The following is a 17,719-nucleotide window of genomic DNA, read 5'->3' on the forward strand; positions in this document are numbered from 1 at the left end:
GTTTCTCCATGTTGGTCAGGCTAGTCTCTAACTCCCCACCTCAGGTCTCCCAGGCCGCCTGCCCTGGCCTCCCAAAGTGCTGGGATGACAGGCATGAGCCACTTCACCCAGCTATTATTTTATAAATGTGAGAGGGAACTAGTATTTGAACTTTGAAAAACTGGGTGATTCGAGCTACTGTCTGATTTAAACCCATGAACTCACCAAATGTAATAAAATGTAATAAAATCATATTACACTTTCTTATCTTGCTGAAAATATAGGTATGTTTTATTGAAGCAACTACATTCTTAAGAGAAGGAATTAATTCTTTTCACTGTTAATGTATAGAGTGTCTCAGAACATAAAATAATCTAGGTGTTTCCATGTGGCCAAATTGTAAAACAATATGTTCTAGGATTCTGTCAAGTCATCAGACAGTGTTCCCACATCTCCCATTCAAGATCACAGGATATCAGCTTTAAACAAACAGAACTGTGAAACCCAATTAATCTAAAAGGTGGTCCATTTTTGTTAGTTTCTTGGTTTAGGGCACCATTCTGTTTTATTGTACAGGTCATAAAACTCATGTGAAATCTGTAACTGATCCAGCTTTTCCAATTGAAGAAATAAGTACCCAGTTCACCTCCTTGCCTCTGAACGGCATTTTGAAAATTATTAATCAAACTACTCTTCTAATAATAAATTGATTTCATCCATCTGTAGCAAAAGTAAGTGCTGGATAATTAAATTTGATTATATTATCGACCATAAGAAATAAGTAAAAGTAAATCATTGTTGCTTCTGAAATCCAAATATGACAAGGATTTGATTTCAGGCACCTGAACTTTGTAGCTCAATTTGAACAAAAATATTAATGAAGGTTATCTAAGCTTTGGTTTTCTTACCTCTAAAATTAGGATAATAACTTCTTCATTTTAAAGTTTTTATTAGGATAAAGTAAGCATGTTTCACCATTATTATTCTTATTTTTATTATTAATGCACCATTAATTTTCAGTTCTACTTAGATGACATTATGCTGCAAACCATTTTTTATTAATTTCATATAATGTAGGTAGTACTCTAACTGATGAATAATTTTTTAAAAGAATGTTTATTCATTCTTGCTATTGGATATATCTAATCTAGCCTTCTCCTTCTGAGGCGGTAAGAGCTCTCTTCAACTACTGGTGCATGTTTGTGACATAATTTCAGGTCTTGATATGTAATGAAAAGTATTTATTTGTGTGTATATCTACTTACTTAACAACAGACACATGCTTCAGCTTTGTTTTCCAATTTTAGATTTCCAAATTTTAGTTTTTTTGTTTTGTCTAAAATTGTAAGCTTACAATTTTAATTCAGTTTAATATCTATATATCAAAATATGATCACTTCCTTTAGAATTCAAAAAAAAAAGAGTGTTTGAGATTATATGCACTACCAGGGAATTTTATTACCAGAAGAAACCCTGCAGTATAATTTATAAATACAAAAACTGAAGTTTTAATGTTACTAAGTTAATGTTAAAACTCATTATATTAATATTACTCGTTATATATTCTGGACTTTGAGGTGTCTATATTACCTCATGATTCTGATAAAAACAGAGAACATAGAATATTCTTTTTGGTGACTGAAAAAAGAGAAAAGTAAAAGGGCAGTTTTGGGTGAAGAAGCTTTTGAGGCACTTTCTCTTTAAAAAATCTGAGTATACTAGTTGTGAGAGTGAGACACTGTTGTTTCCATATTTCATTTCATCACTTTTATGTCAGTGTTCTGAAACCTATATCCTAAGTTAGTGGGTACAAGAGGGCCCAGTTCTGGGAGGCTAATTTGCTCTTTACTGATCCAGATAAAGGGGAGGGCTTATGAGACTGCTATTTGCCTGTGATCTATTTGACCTCTCTTGTCTTCTCCATGGGGAAGTTACACAATTTATTTTGGACAGGCTAAGCTCATCTTTCATGAAGTGGCAGCCTTTATCCTTTATTGTTTCCATTGATTAATGCCAGTAGGTTCTTATCTGTCTTGACCAGCTGCTGCTGTGAGGTGCGAAACCTGTGCCCTTATTCACAGGAAATGCAACTCCCCCACCACCACCCTGGGTTTCACTGACATCATGGTCAGTGGAAGAAGTAACTTCATGCCCATGTATCTTCACAGGAGGCCAGATCCCTTCACTTTGTTCAGAGGAGATTACAAACACCCGAGGCTGTTGTGTTGTCCATAGCTAAGCTTGGCAAATGGGCTCACACAAGAGAGTGACTTACCATAGTATCCTTACCACTCTACTTCTAGAGCCTGTAATCGAAATGTATCCAAGTTGTTTCATCTTTCATACATTGTGAATACTTTTCCCTCCTATTTTGAGATACCAAAGAGGTACTTTCCTCTTACTCAAACCCTACTACAAAACATAATGTTCTAATTTACTTTCCACTGAGGCTTTCTCTCTTTCTATATGACTGAGAAGATCTCTCAGTAAGTGTCTTCTTGCACAAAGTGCAAAGTAATGAAACTAGTACAACAGAGGACAATGTACAATGCTCTGAAACCATTTTATACACCATCATATAATTATTTTATTGTTCCATTTATTTTGTTTAACATGTAGTGGTAAAGCCTTAGGTATCAGAAACTTCATGTGGAACTGGCTCCAATTGATCAATTATTGGAATATAGGAGGTGTGACATACTGCTTTGAGGTGTGAATACTGCTTTGAGGTGGCACACTGCTTGCAGGAAGCATGGCCACTGCTTTGAGCCTTTGCTGCCATTCCAAAACCATGGGAGAATTATAAGCTTTATATCCTGGTATGCATACAATTATCCATAGAACTAGTTAGCTTCAAAGTTCTAAATGGAATGTATATTGTTGTGGTTGCTTGTATCTGCCCATGTTAGATTCTTCCTAGCAATAATTTTGAGAGACTATGGATTGTGGGCTGAATGGAGGATGAAGCCTTTTCAAATTCGCCTCCCAGGTAGACAATGACATGTAGTTTCCAGAGACTAACATGCTTCAAATGTTGGTCTCTATAACTACTACGTACTCCCTTTTGTTTATGTATATGTTCCCATTCATGAACTACCTAATAGGGGCCTTAAACTCATACTCGGTATGTTAAACAGTCTGAGCTGCTGTAACAAATACCATAGACTAGGTGACTTATAGTAACATAAACTGGGGGTTTCTGTTTCTGTTTCTCTTGGTTTCTGTACTTCTGGAGGTTGGGAAGCCCAAAATTAAACAGATTCGGTGTTTGATGAGGGTTCACTTCCTCACAGATAACCAACATCTTACTGTAACTTCACAGGGCAGAAACGGGGAGGGATCTTTCTGGGGTCTATTTCTATAAGGGCATTTCTCCCAATTCTGAGAACTCCTCCCTTGTGACCTAATCATCTGCCAAAATCCCTACTTCCTAAAACCACTGGGAGTTAGGACTTTAACATATTAATTTCAGAGACATGTATTCAGTCCTTTGGACTGGGAAACTGTAGTATTCAGAATTTATTACTTTGCTGATGCTTCATTGCTACACATATAATACAAAAGAATATTTTTATGTATTTTTAGAGACATTGCCTAGGACTCCAGGTTTGGGACGAATCTCTAAGCTACCACTCAGTACAAAGTATCCAAAACTAGGAAGAAGACATTCATGTTCCTCTCTAGAGAGAACAAAAACGAATGCCATAGTTGGAGTGTAACAAAGCCTCCAACTTCATCTCACATCTAACTTGAAAATCACCATGTACATGAGATATATCTGACCCTCTTCTCTCCTACTCTAATTGATACCCCTCTTTCCTAATCCATTGTCTATGTCAACTATTCCTGCTATTCCTCTTCTTTAGGATACCTGGATTCACTTTATAGCTCTTCCATGTATAAATCTAATGGATAACACAACATCTCTGAGGCTCATATTTTGATCTGTAAAACCGGGATGAAGGTTAACCTACAAATGATCTGCAGGTTTCTACAGTGAACCCACTAGGAAATACTTCTGGAGAGAGAGTGTTTCATAAGTATGAGACTTCACAATGGAAAGTCTGAATTTTCTTCCCCAAATTAAGACACCTGTATATTTGGATGAAGCATAATGCAAAATGCATTTTCCTTCTGAGACTTCAGGAGAACTCTCCAACTAATATAATTATGTGATTATTACTATTCTTTGAAGATCTGTGATTTAGAAAGTATTTAAACCATGAGTGTTTATAAACAGTGTTTGTATTTTAGGTTCACTGACAGCAATATATTACTTTATCAAATTAAATAGACTTATGAATAATACAACAATGTAACATTGAGATTATTTGGCAAAACAACTAGAAGACCACCTGTTTGTCTAGCATAATTATATATTTTGTCTGGTGACATGTATGTTTAAAAATCAATATAGTTATACTTATTAGCAAGTATTAAAACATGTATACATATATGCACTATATATGCACACATGTAGACAATATGGAAAACAGTAATATAGTTAATAAAACATAAAAATTAATAAATACATATTTGGGATTTTTAAATTAAGTACATTGTCATTCATGTATATGAAATATTTATGTACTTACCAATGTACATAGATTTGACGTAGTTCTTATTTGTTTTCATTTCAAATAATAGTCTCTGTCTATATACAATTTCACATGCACAAAAAAATTCAGAGTAAGGGCTCCAAAAATCTGTGCCTCAAACAAAGCAGTAAGAACCCAGGAAAAAATGGGCAAAATCAAAATTTTAGAACTCTGAACATTAAGCAGTGATCTCAAACAATCTAAAGGTCATTTTGAAAACTGTGAAACTATCAAAAGAACAGTGAGCTGTGGAATTTTAACGTTCTAATTCCATCCCCCAACCCCCAGGTTCACAGAAGACTTGCAAACCAACAGCTTTGTAGTCACAGTAGCCATAATGTAATCAACAGAAAAATTCCACCTAAAGATGTGCATGTCGTATTTCCCAAAACCATAAACATATCATCTTACACATTATCATATATGTCAACATAATGTCTAATTGAATGAATCCAGTGACATATACTTTAGAGACACAATGTTATTAAAGTTTTTACAATTGCCAAAAAAAAAAAATATATATATATATATATGCCACCTTGGACTGAAAGACAAAAACAGAAAGAAGAAATGAAAGAAATTCGCTGGACTACCGAAATTCTGTAAACAGAATATTGCCTAATAAAATTACTCAGCTGAAAATACAGGCTTACTTTTTTTTTTTCAACTTTCATTTTAGGTTCAGGGGGTACATGTGCATGTTTATTACATGGGTAAATTTTATGTTGTTGGAGTTTGGTATGATTTTGTCACTCAGGTAGTGAGTATATTGCCTGATAGGTAGTTTTTCAACTCTCACCCTCCCGCAAGCCTCCCCCTTCAAGTAGGCTCTGGTGTTTGTTGTTCCTGCCTTTGTTTCCATGTATACTCAGTATTTAGCTCCCACTTACATGTGAGAACACACTGTATGTAATTGTCTGTTCCTGCATTAATTCACTTATGATAGTGGCCTCCAGCTCCATCCATGTTACTGCAAAGGACATGATTTTATTCTTTTTTTATGTCTGTAAAGTACTCCATGGTGGGTATGCACCACATCCTCTTTCTCCAGTCCACCATCGATGGACATCCAGGTGGAATCCATGTCTTTGTTCTTGTGACTAGTGCTGTGATGAACATAGGCATGCATGAGTCTTTATGGTAAAATAATTTGCATTCCTGTGGGTATATAACCAGTAATAGGATTGTTGGGTCGAATGGATTTAAGTTCTGTTTTAACTTCTTTTGGAAATATCCAACTGCTTTCCACAGTGGCTAAACTAATTTACATTCCCATTACCAGTGAGTACAGGAACCTCACCAGCATCCATTATTTTTTGACTTTTTAGTAATAGCCATAATGACTGATGTGAGATGGTATCCCGTTGCAGTTTTAATTTGCATTTCTCCGTGGTTAGTGATGTTGAATATTTTTTCATATGCTTGTTGGCTGCGTGTGAGTCTTCTTTTGAGAAGTGTCTGTTCATGTCCTTTGCCCATTTTTAATGGGGTCATTTGTTAATTCCTTGTTGATTTCAGTTTCTTATAGATTCTGAATACTAGACTTTTGTCAGATGCAAGGTAGTTTGTGAATATTTTTGTCCTATGCTATAGGTTGTCTCTTTACTTTGCTGACAGTTTCTTTTGCTGTGCTGTGCAGGAGCTGTTTAATTATGTCCCACTTGTCTATTTTTGTTTTTGTTGAAATTGCTTTTGAAGTATTTGCCATAAAATTTTTGCCAAGGCCTATGTCAAGAATGGTATTTCCTAGGTTTTCCTACAGGGCATGTAGTTTTGGTTTTGCATTGAAGTCTTTAATCCATTTTGAGTTTACTTTTTGATATGGTGAAAGGAAGGGATCCAGTTTCAATCTTCTGCATATGGCTAGCCAGTGGTCCCAGCACCCTATATTGAATAGAAAGTCCTTCCTCATTGCATTTTATTGTTGACTTTGTTGAAGATCAGATGGTTATAAGTGTGCAGCTTTCTTTCTGAGTTCGTTAACCTGGCCCATTGGTCTATGTGCCTGGTTTTGTACCAGTACCATGCTGTTTTGGTTATTATAGCTTTATCATATGGTTTGAAGTAAGATAGCATGATGTCTCCAGGTTTGTTCTTTTCCCTTAGGATTGCTTTGACTATTCAGGCTCTTTTTGGGTTCCATATAAAATTTAGAATAGGTTTTTCTAATTCTGTGAAAAATGACATTGGTAATTTGATAGGAATAGCATTGAATCTATAATTGCTTTGGGCAGTATGGCCATCTTAACAATATTGATTATTCCTAGCTATGAGCATGGAGTGTTTTACCATTTGTTTGTGTCATCTCTGATTTCTTTCAGCAGGGCTTTTTTTATTCTCATTATAGAGATGTTTTCACTTCTGTGGTCAGCTGTATTCTTAGGTATTTTATTCTTTATTAGGATATTTTTAAATGATATTGTGCTCTTGATTTGACTCTCATGTTGGTCATTATTGATGTATAGATATACTACTGATTTTTGTATATCTATTTTGTATCTGGAAACTTTACTGAACTCTTTTTTTATTTTTGGTTTTAGTAGTCTTTGGGCCGATACTATGGCGTTTTATGGGCATAGAATTATATCATCTGCAAAGAGAGATAGTTTGGCTTCCCCTCTTCTTACTGGAATGCCTTTTCTTTCTTTCTCTTGACTAATTGATTTGGCTAGGATTTCCAGTAAAATTTTTATTGTTTTGAGATCAGATTGTTCTCTGTTGTCTAGGCTGGAGTGCAGTGGTGCAATCATGGCTCAATGTAGCCTCAACTTCCCAGGTTCAGATGATTCTCCCACCTCAGCCTCCCAAGTAGCTGAGACTATAGGTGTATGCTACAATACTAGCTAATTTTTGCATTTTCTGTAGAGATGGGGTTTTGCCATGTGGCCCAGGCTGGCCTCAAACTCTTAGGCTCAAGCAATCCCTCAGCTTCCCAAACTGTTGGAATTACACCAATACTATTTTGAACAGGAGTGGTGAGAATGGTCATCCTTGTCTTGTTCTGGTTCTCAAGGGGAATGATTACAGCATTCACTCTTTTGTTAATAGTGGGATGTTGACTGTGGGTTTGTCATAGATGGCTCTTATTATTTTGAAGTATATTCTTTCACTGCCTAGCTGTTGAGGGTTTTTAACACGAAGGAATATTGAATTTTTAGCCAAAGCCTTTTCTATGTCTATTGAAATGATCATGTGGTTTTTGTTCTTAGTTCTGTTTATGTGATGAATCACAAATAGTGAATTGCATATGTTGAACCGATCTTGCACTCCAGGATTAAAGTCTATTCAATCATGGTGGATTCGTTTTTTGATGTGTTGCTAGATTTGGTTTGCTTATTTTGTTGAGGGGCTTTACAACAGGGATATTGGCCTGAAGATTTTCATTTGTAGTGTTTCTGCCAGGTTTTGGTATGAGAATAATGCTGGCCTCCTAAAATGAGTTAGAAGATAGTCCCTCTTCCTCAATTTTTTGCAATAGTTCCAATAGGACTGTTATTATTTCTTATTCATGTATCTTGTGGAAATAGGCTAGTCCAAGGCTTTTTCTTGTTAGTAGGTTTTTTATTACTGACTCAGTTTTGGATCTTGTTTTTGGTCTATTCAGGATTTCAATTTCTTCCTGGTTTAATGTTAGGAGGTCATATATTTCCAGGAATTTATTTATTTCTTCTAGATTTTCTAGTATGTGTACATAGAAGTGTTTGTAACAGTCTTTGAGTTTTTTGTATTTCCATGGGGTCCATAGTAATGTCCCCTTTGTTATTTATGATTAAGTTTATTTGGATTTTCTTTTTTTATCTTTATTCATCTAGCTGGTGGTCTATCAAAGCAAGCTTCATTTTTCTTTTAAAAAACCAAGTTTTGGTCTAAGTTAATCTTTCGTATGGTTTCTCACATCTCATATTCATTCAGTTAGCTCTGGTTTTGGTTATTTCTTTTCTTCTGCTTTTATTTCTCTCTCTCTTTTTTTTTTAAATTCCTTCAGGTGTGTTAGGTTGTTAATTTGAGTACTCTCTTCTTGATGTACGTGTTTGGCACTATAAACTTTCCCCTTAACACTTCTTTAACTGTGTCCCAGAGATTCTGGTGTGTTTTAACTTTGTTTTCATTAGTTTCAATTTTTTTTTTGATCTGGCTTAATTTTATCCTTTACCCAAAAGTCATTCAGGAGCAAGTTGTTTAATTTCCACGTAATTGTAGGGTTTGTATGTATCTCCTTATTATTGATTTATATTTTTATTTCACTGTAGTCCAAGACTGTGGTGAGTATGATTTTTTTTTTTAAATTTGTTGTGAATTGCTTTATGCACAAGTATGTGGTCGATCTTAGAGTATGTGCTGTGTGGAGATGAGAAGAATGTATATTCTCTTGTTATTGGGTGGAGTGTTCTGTAGATTTCTGTGACATCTGTTTGGTCAAGTGTTGAGTTTAAGTCCTGAATAGCTTCATTAGTTTTCTTCAGAGTATTGTTGCCAGCGGACTGGGAACACCTCAGCCTCTCCAATGCAGTCAGTACTTGATCTCAAGGGGCCAGCACATAAAACTAAAGGCCTGTTTCCAGGTCAGTAATGTCAGAACATACAGCTGAGAAGTGCTGATCAGAGCCTTGGCGCCATGTAAGCATTCAGAAATGAAGCCAATTGACTAAACCCAACTTATAACACAGTCAAATCCTTCAGGGCATCAAATCTCATCTAACCTTTTTTCAAGGTTTTAATTAGCTTCCTTGTGATGGGTTAGAACATGCTCCTTTAAGTTGGAGAAGTTTGTTATTATGGACCTTCTGAAGCCTACCTCTGTCAACTCATCGAAGTCATTCTCCATCCAGCTTTGTTCCGTTGCTAGTGAGGAGCTGCAATCCTCTGGAGTAGAAGAGGTGCTCTGACTTTTAGAATTTTCAGCTTTTCTGCTCTGATTTCTCCCCATCTTTGTGTTGGTCTTTGATGTTGGTGACCTGTAGATGTGGTTTCAGTGTAGATGTCCTTTTTGTTGATGTTGATGCTATTCCTTTCTGTTTGTTAGTTTTCCTTCTAGCAGTCAGGTCCCTCAGCTGCAGGTCTGCTGGGGTTTGCTCGAGGTCCACTCCAGACCCTGTTTGGCTGGATATCGCCAGTGGAGACTGCAGAACAGCAAATATTGCAGAACAGCAAATATTGCTGCCTGATCCTTCCTCTGGAAGCCTCGTCCCAGAGGGGCACCTGCCTGTATGAGGTGTGTGTCGGCCCCTACTGGGAGGTGTCTCCCAGTTAGGCTCCACGGGGTTCAGGGACCCACTTGAGAAGGCAGTCTGTCTATTCTCAGAGCTCAAATGCCATGCTGGGAGATCCACAGCTCTCTTCAGAGCTGTCAGACAGGGCATTTAAGTCTGCAAAAGTTTCTGCTATCTTTTGTTCAGCTGTGCCTTGCCCACAGAGGTGGAGTCTATAGAGGCAGTAGGCCTTGCTGAACTGCGGTGGGCTCCGTCCAGTTCAAGCTTCCCGGCCACTTTGTTTACCTAGTCAAGCCTCAGCAGTGGTGGACACCCCTCCCCTAGCCAGGCTGTGGCCTCGCAGGTCGATTTCAGACTGTCGTGCTAGCAGTGAGCAAGGCGCCACGGGTGTGCAACCTGCCAAGCCAGGCACGGGAGAGAATCTCCTAGTCAGCTGGTTGCTAAGACCCTGGGAAAAGTGCAGTATTTGGGAGGAAGTGTCCCTTTTCCCAGATACAGTCTGTCACGGCTTCCCTTGGCAGGAAAGGGAAATCCCCTGACCCTTTGTGCTTCTCAGGTGAGGTGATGGCCCTGACCTGCTTTGGCTCACCCTCCAAGGGCCACACCCACAGTCCAACCAGTCCCAGTGAGATGAACCCGGTACTTTAGTTGGAAATGCAGAAGTCCCCCACCTTCTGCGTCAATCACGCTGAGAGCTGCAGACTGGAGCTGTTCCTATTTGGCCATCTTGGAACGGAACTCCAGGAACACTCTTGTATAAAGTGCCTGGTGACCTCTATTGGTGGTGGTTCTCACCCAGTTGGGAGGCACAGGATCTGAGACCCAGTTAGCAGAGCACTCTGGCTGTCCCTTTGTCAAACAGGTGTGCTCTTCTGGTGGGAATCCCAATCATCTGGGCTGCCTGGATTCCTCAGAGCTAGCAGGGGGAAAGACTAAGTCAGCTGGTCCATGGAGACCATGGCTACTCTTCCCCCTAGGGGCTCAGGCCCAGGGAGACCAGAATTTTGGCCCTAAGTCCCTTGCTGGAGTTGCTGAAGTTTCTGCAGGGAGGCCCCACTCAGTAAGGAAGGATGCGTCAGGGTGTGGCCTAAAGAGGCAGTCTGGCCATGATCTGCCACACACTGTGGGGAATGCCTTTTGAGTCTCCCAGGTACCAGCAGGGGAAATACAGTGGGCTGGAGCTGTAGTGATGGCTGCCACTCTTCCCTCCCAGTAGTTCAGTATCTTAGGCAGCTGGTAGCTGCAGTGACGGCTGCTGTCCTTTTCCTGGGGAGCTCAGTTGTCTTAGGCAGCAGGCAGCTGCAGGGATGAAGGCTTCCCCTCCCCCTGGGAACTCAGCAGTCCTAGGCAGATGCCAACTAAATAGCTGTTGAGAATCTATGCAACTCTGTGATTGAGACCCAAAGCCCTGGTAGCACGGACTCATGAGTGGGATCTTGTGATCCATGGGTTGCACAGATCCATGGAAAAAGCACATATCTGCAGGCTGGGTAGCATGATCACTCACCGCCTGCCTTGTCTGGGGTATGGGAGCTCCCCTTGCCCCATGTGGCTCTCAGGTGAGGCAATGCACCACCCTGCAGTTCCTTGCTCTCTGTGAGTTACACCAACTGCCTAGTCAGTCCTGATAGAACCCGGGGATATCTTGGTTCCCAGTGCAGGATTCACACATTGTCTTGGTTCTTCTTGGTGGGAGCCTTTGATTGCAGCTGCTTCTTGTCAGCCATCTTGGCCCTGCCCTCCCCTACCCCCACTATATAACAGTTTTGGGAAATAATTAGTGATAATTGTTTAACATGACAATTGAGTGAGGCCTTAATAATAGTTGGGGCATAGAAGAAGCTGACCAAAATCTTTTAAAAAGACAATCTGGAGAATGAGATATTAATAGGGGCTTTCACGAGTTCTGACATATTCCTGAAAATTTAGAAGGAAATGTACCTGTACAGAACTGTGCACATACCCAGAAAAGACCTGAAAAAGAAATAATCTCTCTCCTCTGGCTGACCTTAAGTTTCTGTGCCAGCAATGAGAGAAAGCTAAGCCAGTATTGCAAATCATCTATTGGATTTTTGAAATAGTGCCCCCAAACACACAAAAGACCTTTTGGAAAAGGCTGGGAGATACACTTATGCAGCATATTTAAGGAAAACGATATCCATTTATTGAATGACCACTAAGCTAACTGAAGAGATGTCAGTGGTCACACATAATGAAGAATATAGATTAATATAATTAGTTGAGGAAAGTAACCAAACAAATGCACAATAGGAAAGACCCCACCAACAACAAAGCCTGGGGAAGAGGCAAATACAGTTTCCAGAGTTGTCATATTATATTATTCTAAATATACGGTTTTCAACAAGTTATGAAGCATGTAAAGAAGTAGGAATGGAAGATGAATAGGTCCTGAAGTGAACCCCCAGCAAAGTGCAGCAGCCCTACAGAAGAGGGACCTGACACAACAACAAAAATGGCCCCCACAAAAATGGCCCCCACAAATTGGCCCCCACAAAAACCCCATCCAAGGGTCAGCAGCCTCAAAGACTGAAACTAAGCAAACTCATGAAGATGAGAAAGAATCAATGAAAAGATACTGAAAACCCAAAAGACCAGAGTGCTGCTTCTCCCCAAAATGATTGCAACATCTCTCCATCAAGGGCACAAAACTGGACGGAGGATCAGATGGATGAATTGACAGGAGTAGGCTTCAGAAGATGAGTAATAAAAAACTACACTGAGCTAAAGGAGCATGTTCTAACCCAATGCAAAGAAGCTAAGAACCTTGATAAAAGGTTAGAGGAATTGCTAACTAGAATAACCAGTTTAGAGAGGAACAAAAACGACCTGATGGAGCTGAAAAACACAGCATGAGAACTTCATGAAGCATACACACGTATCAATAGTCAAATCAACCAAGCAGAAGAAAGGATATCAGAGTTTGAAATCCACCTTACTGAAATAAGACATGCAAACAAGAATAGAGAAAAAAATGAGTGAAGAGAAATGAACAAAGCCTCCAAGAGATATGGGACTTTACAAAAAGACTGAATCTAAAATTGATTGGAGTACCAGGAGAAGACAGGAAGAATGAAAACAAGCTGGAAAACACACTTCACAATATCATCATCCAGGAGAATTTCCCCAACTTAGCAAAACAAGCCAACATGAAAATTCAAGACATACAGAGAACACCATTAAGATATTCCATGAGAAGATCAACCCCAAGACATATAATCATCAGATTCTCCCAGATTGAAATGAAGGAAAAACTACTAAGGGCAGCCAGAAAGAACAGCCTGGTCTCCTACAACAGGAAGCCCATCAGATAAAAACAGACCTCTAAGCAGAAACTCTACAAGTGAGAAGAGAGTGGGAGCCAATATTCAACATTCTTAAAGAAAAGAATTTCCAACCCAGAATTTTAACTCACATGTTAGAACCATGATGCAAAGTGAAATCGTCCTCTGCTACTGTTTCCCATAAAGCTGTGTTATACCAGTTACCCCCCAGTGCTGTGGAAGTCTTGGAGCTATTGAAAAGAAATAAAACCCTCCATGCAGAAGAGGACAACAGGTAAAAAAAAAAAAAAAAAAAAAAAAAAAAAAGCGTGTTTTGAAATTGTGGAAAGAACAAAAATAAATATCCTCATAGATTCTATAGCCACAAGTCAGTCTTCACATAAGTGTACATATGGGCTGTACATGTACATGTACTTACACACATCACAGATACATATTAATACATTCACATACATATACAAAAGTAAACAGGAAACTCCTAGAAATTCCCAATATGACTCTTCTTTAGTCAAATCTAAGTAATATAACCAAATGCATGCCAATAACAGAGAAAGGAGCTTGGATTCATTATGATTGACAACTAACCAATATTTGTTCTTTGGGTTAGGACATTCCTTTTATGAACACATTGTTCTTCAAGAACTGAACAAAATAGAACACTTAGCAATGGTTCTTAAAGTGAAGTCCCTGGAAAACAATCATCAGCGTCACATGGGAATTTATTCGAAAAGCAAATTCTCAAGCCCCATTTCAAATATATTGAATTAGAAACTCTGAATGTGGGGAACACATATAGAGTTTTAACAAGATTTCCAGGTGAATCTGAGAGATACTAAAATTTGAAAACCACTATTTTACCACATAAGAGCAGATACTGAGTTTTGGTTAGTCAACCAACAGTGTATTTATGTTATACCAAGATGTGTTCTAATTTAAGATAGTATTTTTCAGCCAGGCACGGTGGCTCACACCTGTAATCTCAGCATTTTGGGAGGTCAAGATGAGTGGATCACCTGATGTCAGGAGTTCGAAACCAGCCTGACCAACATGCTGAAACCCCATCTCTACTAAAAATACAAAAATTAATTAGGCATGGTGGCAGGAGCCTGTTATCCCAGCTCTGGGAGGCTAAGGTAGGAGAATTGCTTGAACCCGGGAGGCAGAGGTTGCAGTGAGCCAAAATCGTACCATTGCACTACGGCCTGGATGATAGAGTAAGACACTGTCTTAAAAAAAAAAAAAAAAAAAAAAAAAAAAAAAAAAAAAAGATAGTGCTTTTCTTCAGGATTATAATACAATGAAAGTGATGATAGTCAAAACAAACAAAACCCAAGGCTGTAATAAGCCAAGTATGACAGAAAGATGAGATTGTATAGCAGGACATAAGATTTCAACTAATTTGAGAATATGAAAAAAGGAAGATGTGGCAAATCATTTTGCAAGACACAGAAAGTCACAAAGGGTGTCTAGACAGATATAATAAAGAGATCCAATTTATTTCCACAGTACCCCAGAGAGAAGGAGGGATTGGTGATGCCAAATTAAGGAAAGGTTAAAATTCTATGATGGGATCAGTGTTCTTATAAGGAGAGGAAGAACCAGAGCTCCTCCTCTCTCTGTCATGTGAGGACACAGCAAGAAAGGGACTGTCTACAAGCCAATCGGAGAGCCTTCAACAGATGGTGATTTTACTGGCTCCCTGTCCTTGGACTTCTCAAACTCTAGAACTGTGAGAAATAAATGTCTGTTGTTTAAGTCACCCAGACTATGCTATTTTGCTCTTGCAACAGGAACTAAGACAGATGTTGCTATTGTCTGAATGTTTGTGTCCCCTCAAAATTTATACGTTGAAGCCTAATCACCAATGTGATATATTAGGAGATGGGGCCTTTGTGAGATTAGGTCAAGAGAATGGAACTCTCATAAATGGGATTAATATCCTTAAAAAAAAAAAAAAGAAAGAAAAAACACCTTAGAGAGACCCCTCGTCCCTTCCCCTTTGTGAGGACACGGTGAGAAGATGCCATGTATGTGTCAGAATATAGGCCCTCTGCAGACACTGAATCTCCTGGCACCTTGGTGTTGGATTTGTTAGCCTCCAGGACTATGAGAAATAACTTTCTGTTGTTTATAAGCTACCCAGGCTATAGTATTTTCTTTTAGTTGTCCTAATGAACTACATGAAAAGAAGTCAAAATGTAAATAGATACTTTCTCAATTTTAATACTTCTTTGAATAATTGATAGATCAATCAAGCCAAATATTTAGCTAAAGTAACAGCAAAATTAATAAACTGACCCAGCCCATTAGAACAAAAATACATCACTCATACACAACTGCAGAGTACACCTATTTCTCATATAAAATATTTATAAAAATTGACTGTGTACCAGAAGGTCATAATGTAAGTCTTAAAAATTTCAAATGACTGGAACCATACACAGCATGTGCTTGCACTACAATAAAATTACAAATAATAAAAAGACAACTAGATATTCCCAACTACTTGGAAATAAGGAAATGAACAGACATCAAGGAAGAAATATAAAAATGTCCTGGGTACAGCAGGCAGTTTAAAATAAGATTCAAAGACCAGAAGTCAAAATGAAAAAATAAAAGTAAAAATCACTGAAAATAAAAATTTCTATATGGTGAAAGCAACCTCAAATAAGGTTCAAGCCAGAGACCCAGTGGGCAAATGAATTGTATCTTGGCCAGGCATGGTGGCTCATGCCTGCAATCCCAGCACTTTGGGAGGCCAAGGTGGGTGGATCACCTGAAGTGAGGAGTTTGAGACCAGCCTGGCCAACATGGGGAAATACCATCTCTACTAAAAATACAAAAATTAGCAGGTCATGGTGGCATATGCCTGTAATCCCAGCTACTTGGGAGGCTGAGGCAAGAGAACTTCTTGAACCCAGAGGGTGGAGGGTGCAGTGAGCTGAGATCATGCCACTGCATTCCAGTTGGGGAAACAGAGTGAAACTCTGTCTCAAAAGAAAAAAAAAAAAAAAAAAAGAATTGTATATTATTTCACATACCCACAATATATAAAGAACACTAACAAATCAAAAAGACGGAAAAAAATCCCAATCCAATAACAACAACAAATGAGCATTATATTTCAGACAAATCACAGAATAAAACTATAAAATAATTAGTAATCATATGAAAAAGTCCTCATTCTCATTAACAATCAGAATCAACAAACAAAAAATAATATAATACTTGCCATTCACAGCAGGAAACATTTAGAATTGGTATTTGAGAATTGAAGAGATGTGGAAAAATTATCAATCTCATGACTTATTGGTAAAAGAATAAAATGATATGGTTTTTTGTATTGTATACAGAAAGATATGTGCAAAGATGATGACTACAACATAATTTATAATTGATAAAACTTAGAAACAGCACCTAGATTATTATATCAATGATACAGTTCTGTATTAGAGGGATAGAGATATCCAAGATGCATAGTTAGGTGAAAAACACATCAGAGAAGAGTTGTGTAAAATAATTCTCTTTGTGTAAAAACAAACAAACAAAAAAACACACAAACAAAATACTGTGTAGCTGTGTATATACATATCTGTATGTATATAACATTTACTGAGCGCTTACTCTATGGCAGGCATCATTCTAAATTCTTTATATATTTTAACTTCCTTAATCATCATAAAAATCCTATGTGGTAGACACCATTACTACTCTCATTTTACCTATTAGAAAACAGGCACAAAGATTGTAAAGTAATTTTTCACAAGTCACAGGCACAGGAAGTAAAAAAGGAAGAATTCAAATTCAGGTAGCTTGATTTTCCTTCTTCCCTTTTCTATCTTATTTTCTCAATTTCTTTCTCCACCTTCCTCCCTTCCATTCCCTTTTTTCTTCCCTCCTCCCACCTCTTAGTATGTCTTCAAATGTTTGTGTCAACCTTCGCTAGCAGGGTAATCGGGAGAAAATGGAGAGGAGAGGTTTAATTTTTCTCCATATATGGTGTTATTGTTTGGAAGACCACGTGTTACTTTTTTTTTTTTTTTTTTTTTTTTTTTTTTTTTTTTTTTTTTTTTTTGAGACGAGTCTTGGTCTGTCTCCCAGGCAGGAGTGTAATGGCACGATCTTGGTTTACTGCAACCTCTGCCTTCCGGGTTCAAGCGATTTTTCTCCTGCTTCATCCTCCTGAGTAGCTGGGATTACGGGGGCACACCACCACACCCGGCTCATTTTTGTATTTTTAGTAGAGACGGGGTTTCGCCATGTTGTCCAGACTGGTCTTGAACTCCTGGCCTCAAGTGATACGCCTGCCTTGGCCTCCCAAAATGCTAGAATTACAGGCGTGTAAATAAATTTTTAAAAAATCAGTAAAAACGTCAGAACAATGTGTATTTATTTATTGCATGAGGGTGTGCCAGTTGAAGGCACACCCTGAAAAATCAAAGGCACGCCCTGAAAAATTAAACATTCCACACACCTCATCATTTTCACTTTTAAAACAGATTAAAAATGCCTTTTGATGAAAAGAAAAGGGAAGAGGGTAAAGGCTACAAACAAAATAATCTCGACCGCTCCTCATTTGTAATCTAAGCTCCCTCACCTTGAAAAGCCGCAAGCTTCTGAGGGATGCAGG

The 17,719-nt window shown here is 38.2% G+C and overlaps 1 protein-coding gene across 1 annotated transcript in view; it reads left to right on the forward strand.

The window, feature by feature from the left end:
* Positions 1-2,892: 2,892 nt before the first annotated feature.
* The window catches only part of LOC112618488 (phospholipid scramblase 2-like), a 34,358-nt gene continuing 19,531 nt past the window's right edge, over positions 2,893-17,719 (forward strand). Inside the window, 1 exon segment of the mRNA XM_025375534.1 lies at positions 2,893-2,968. Within this exon segment, the coding sequence (XP_025231319.1) occupies positions 2,941-2,968 (28 nt within the window). The 5' untranslated portion in view covers positions 2,893-2,940.

The sequence above is a fragment of the Theropithecus gelada genome, chromosome 2 (assembly GCF_003255815.1).
Source record: "Theropithecus gelada isolate Dixy chromosome 2, Tgel_1.0, whole genome shotgun sequence".
In the NCBI taxonomy this organism is placed as follows: domain Eukaryota; kingdom Metazoa; phylum Chordata; class Mammalia; order Primates; family Cercopithecidae; genus Theropithecus; species Theropithecus gelada.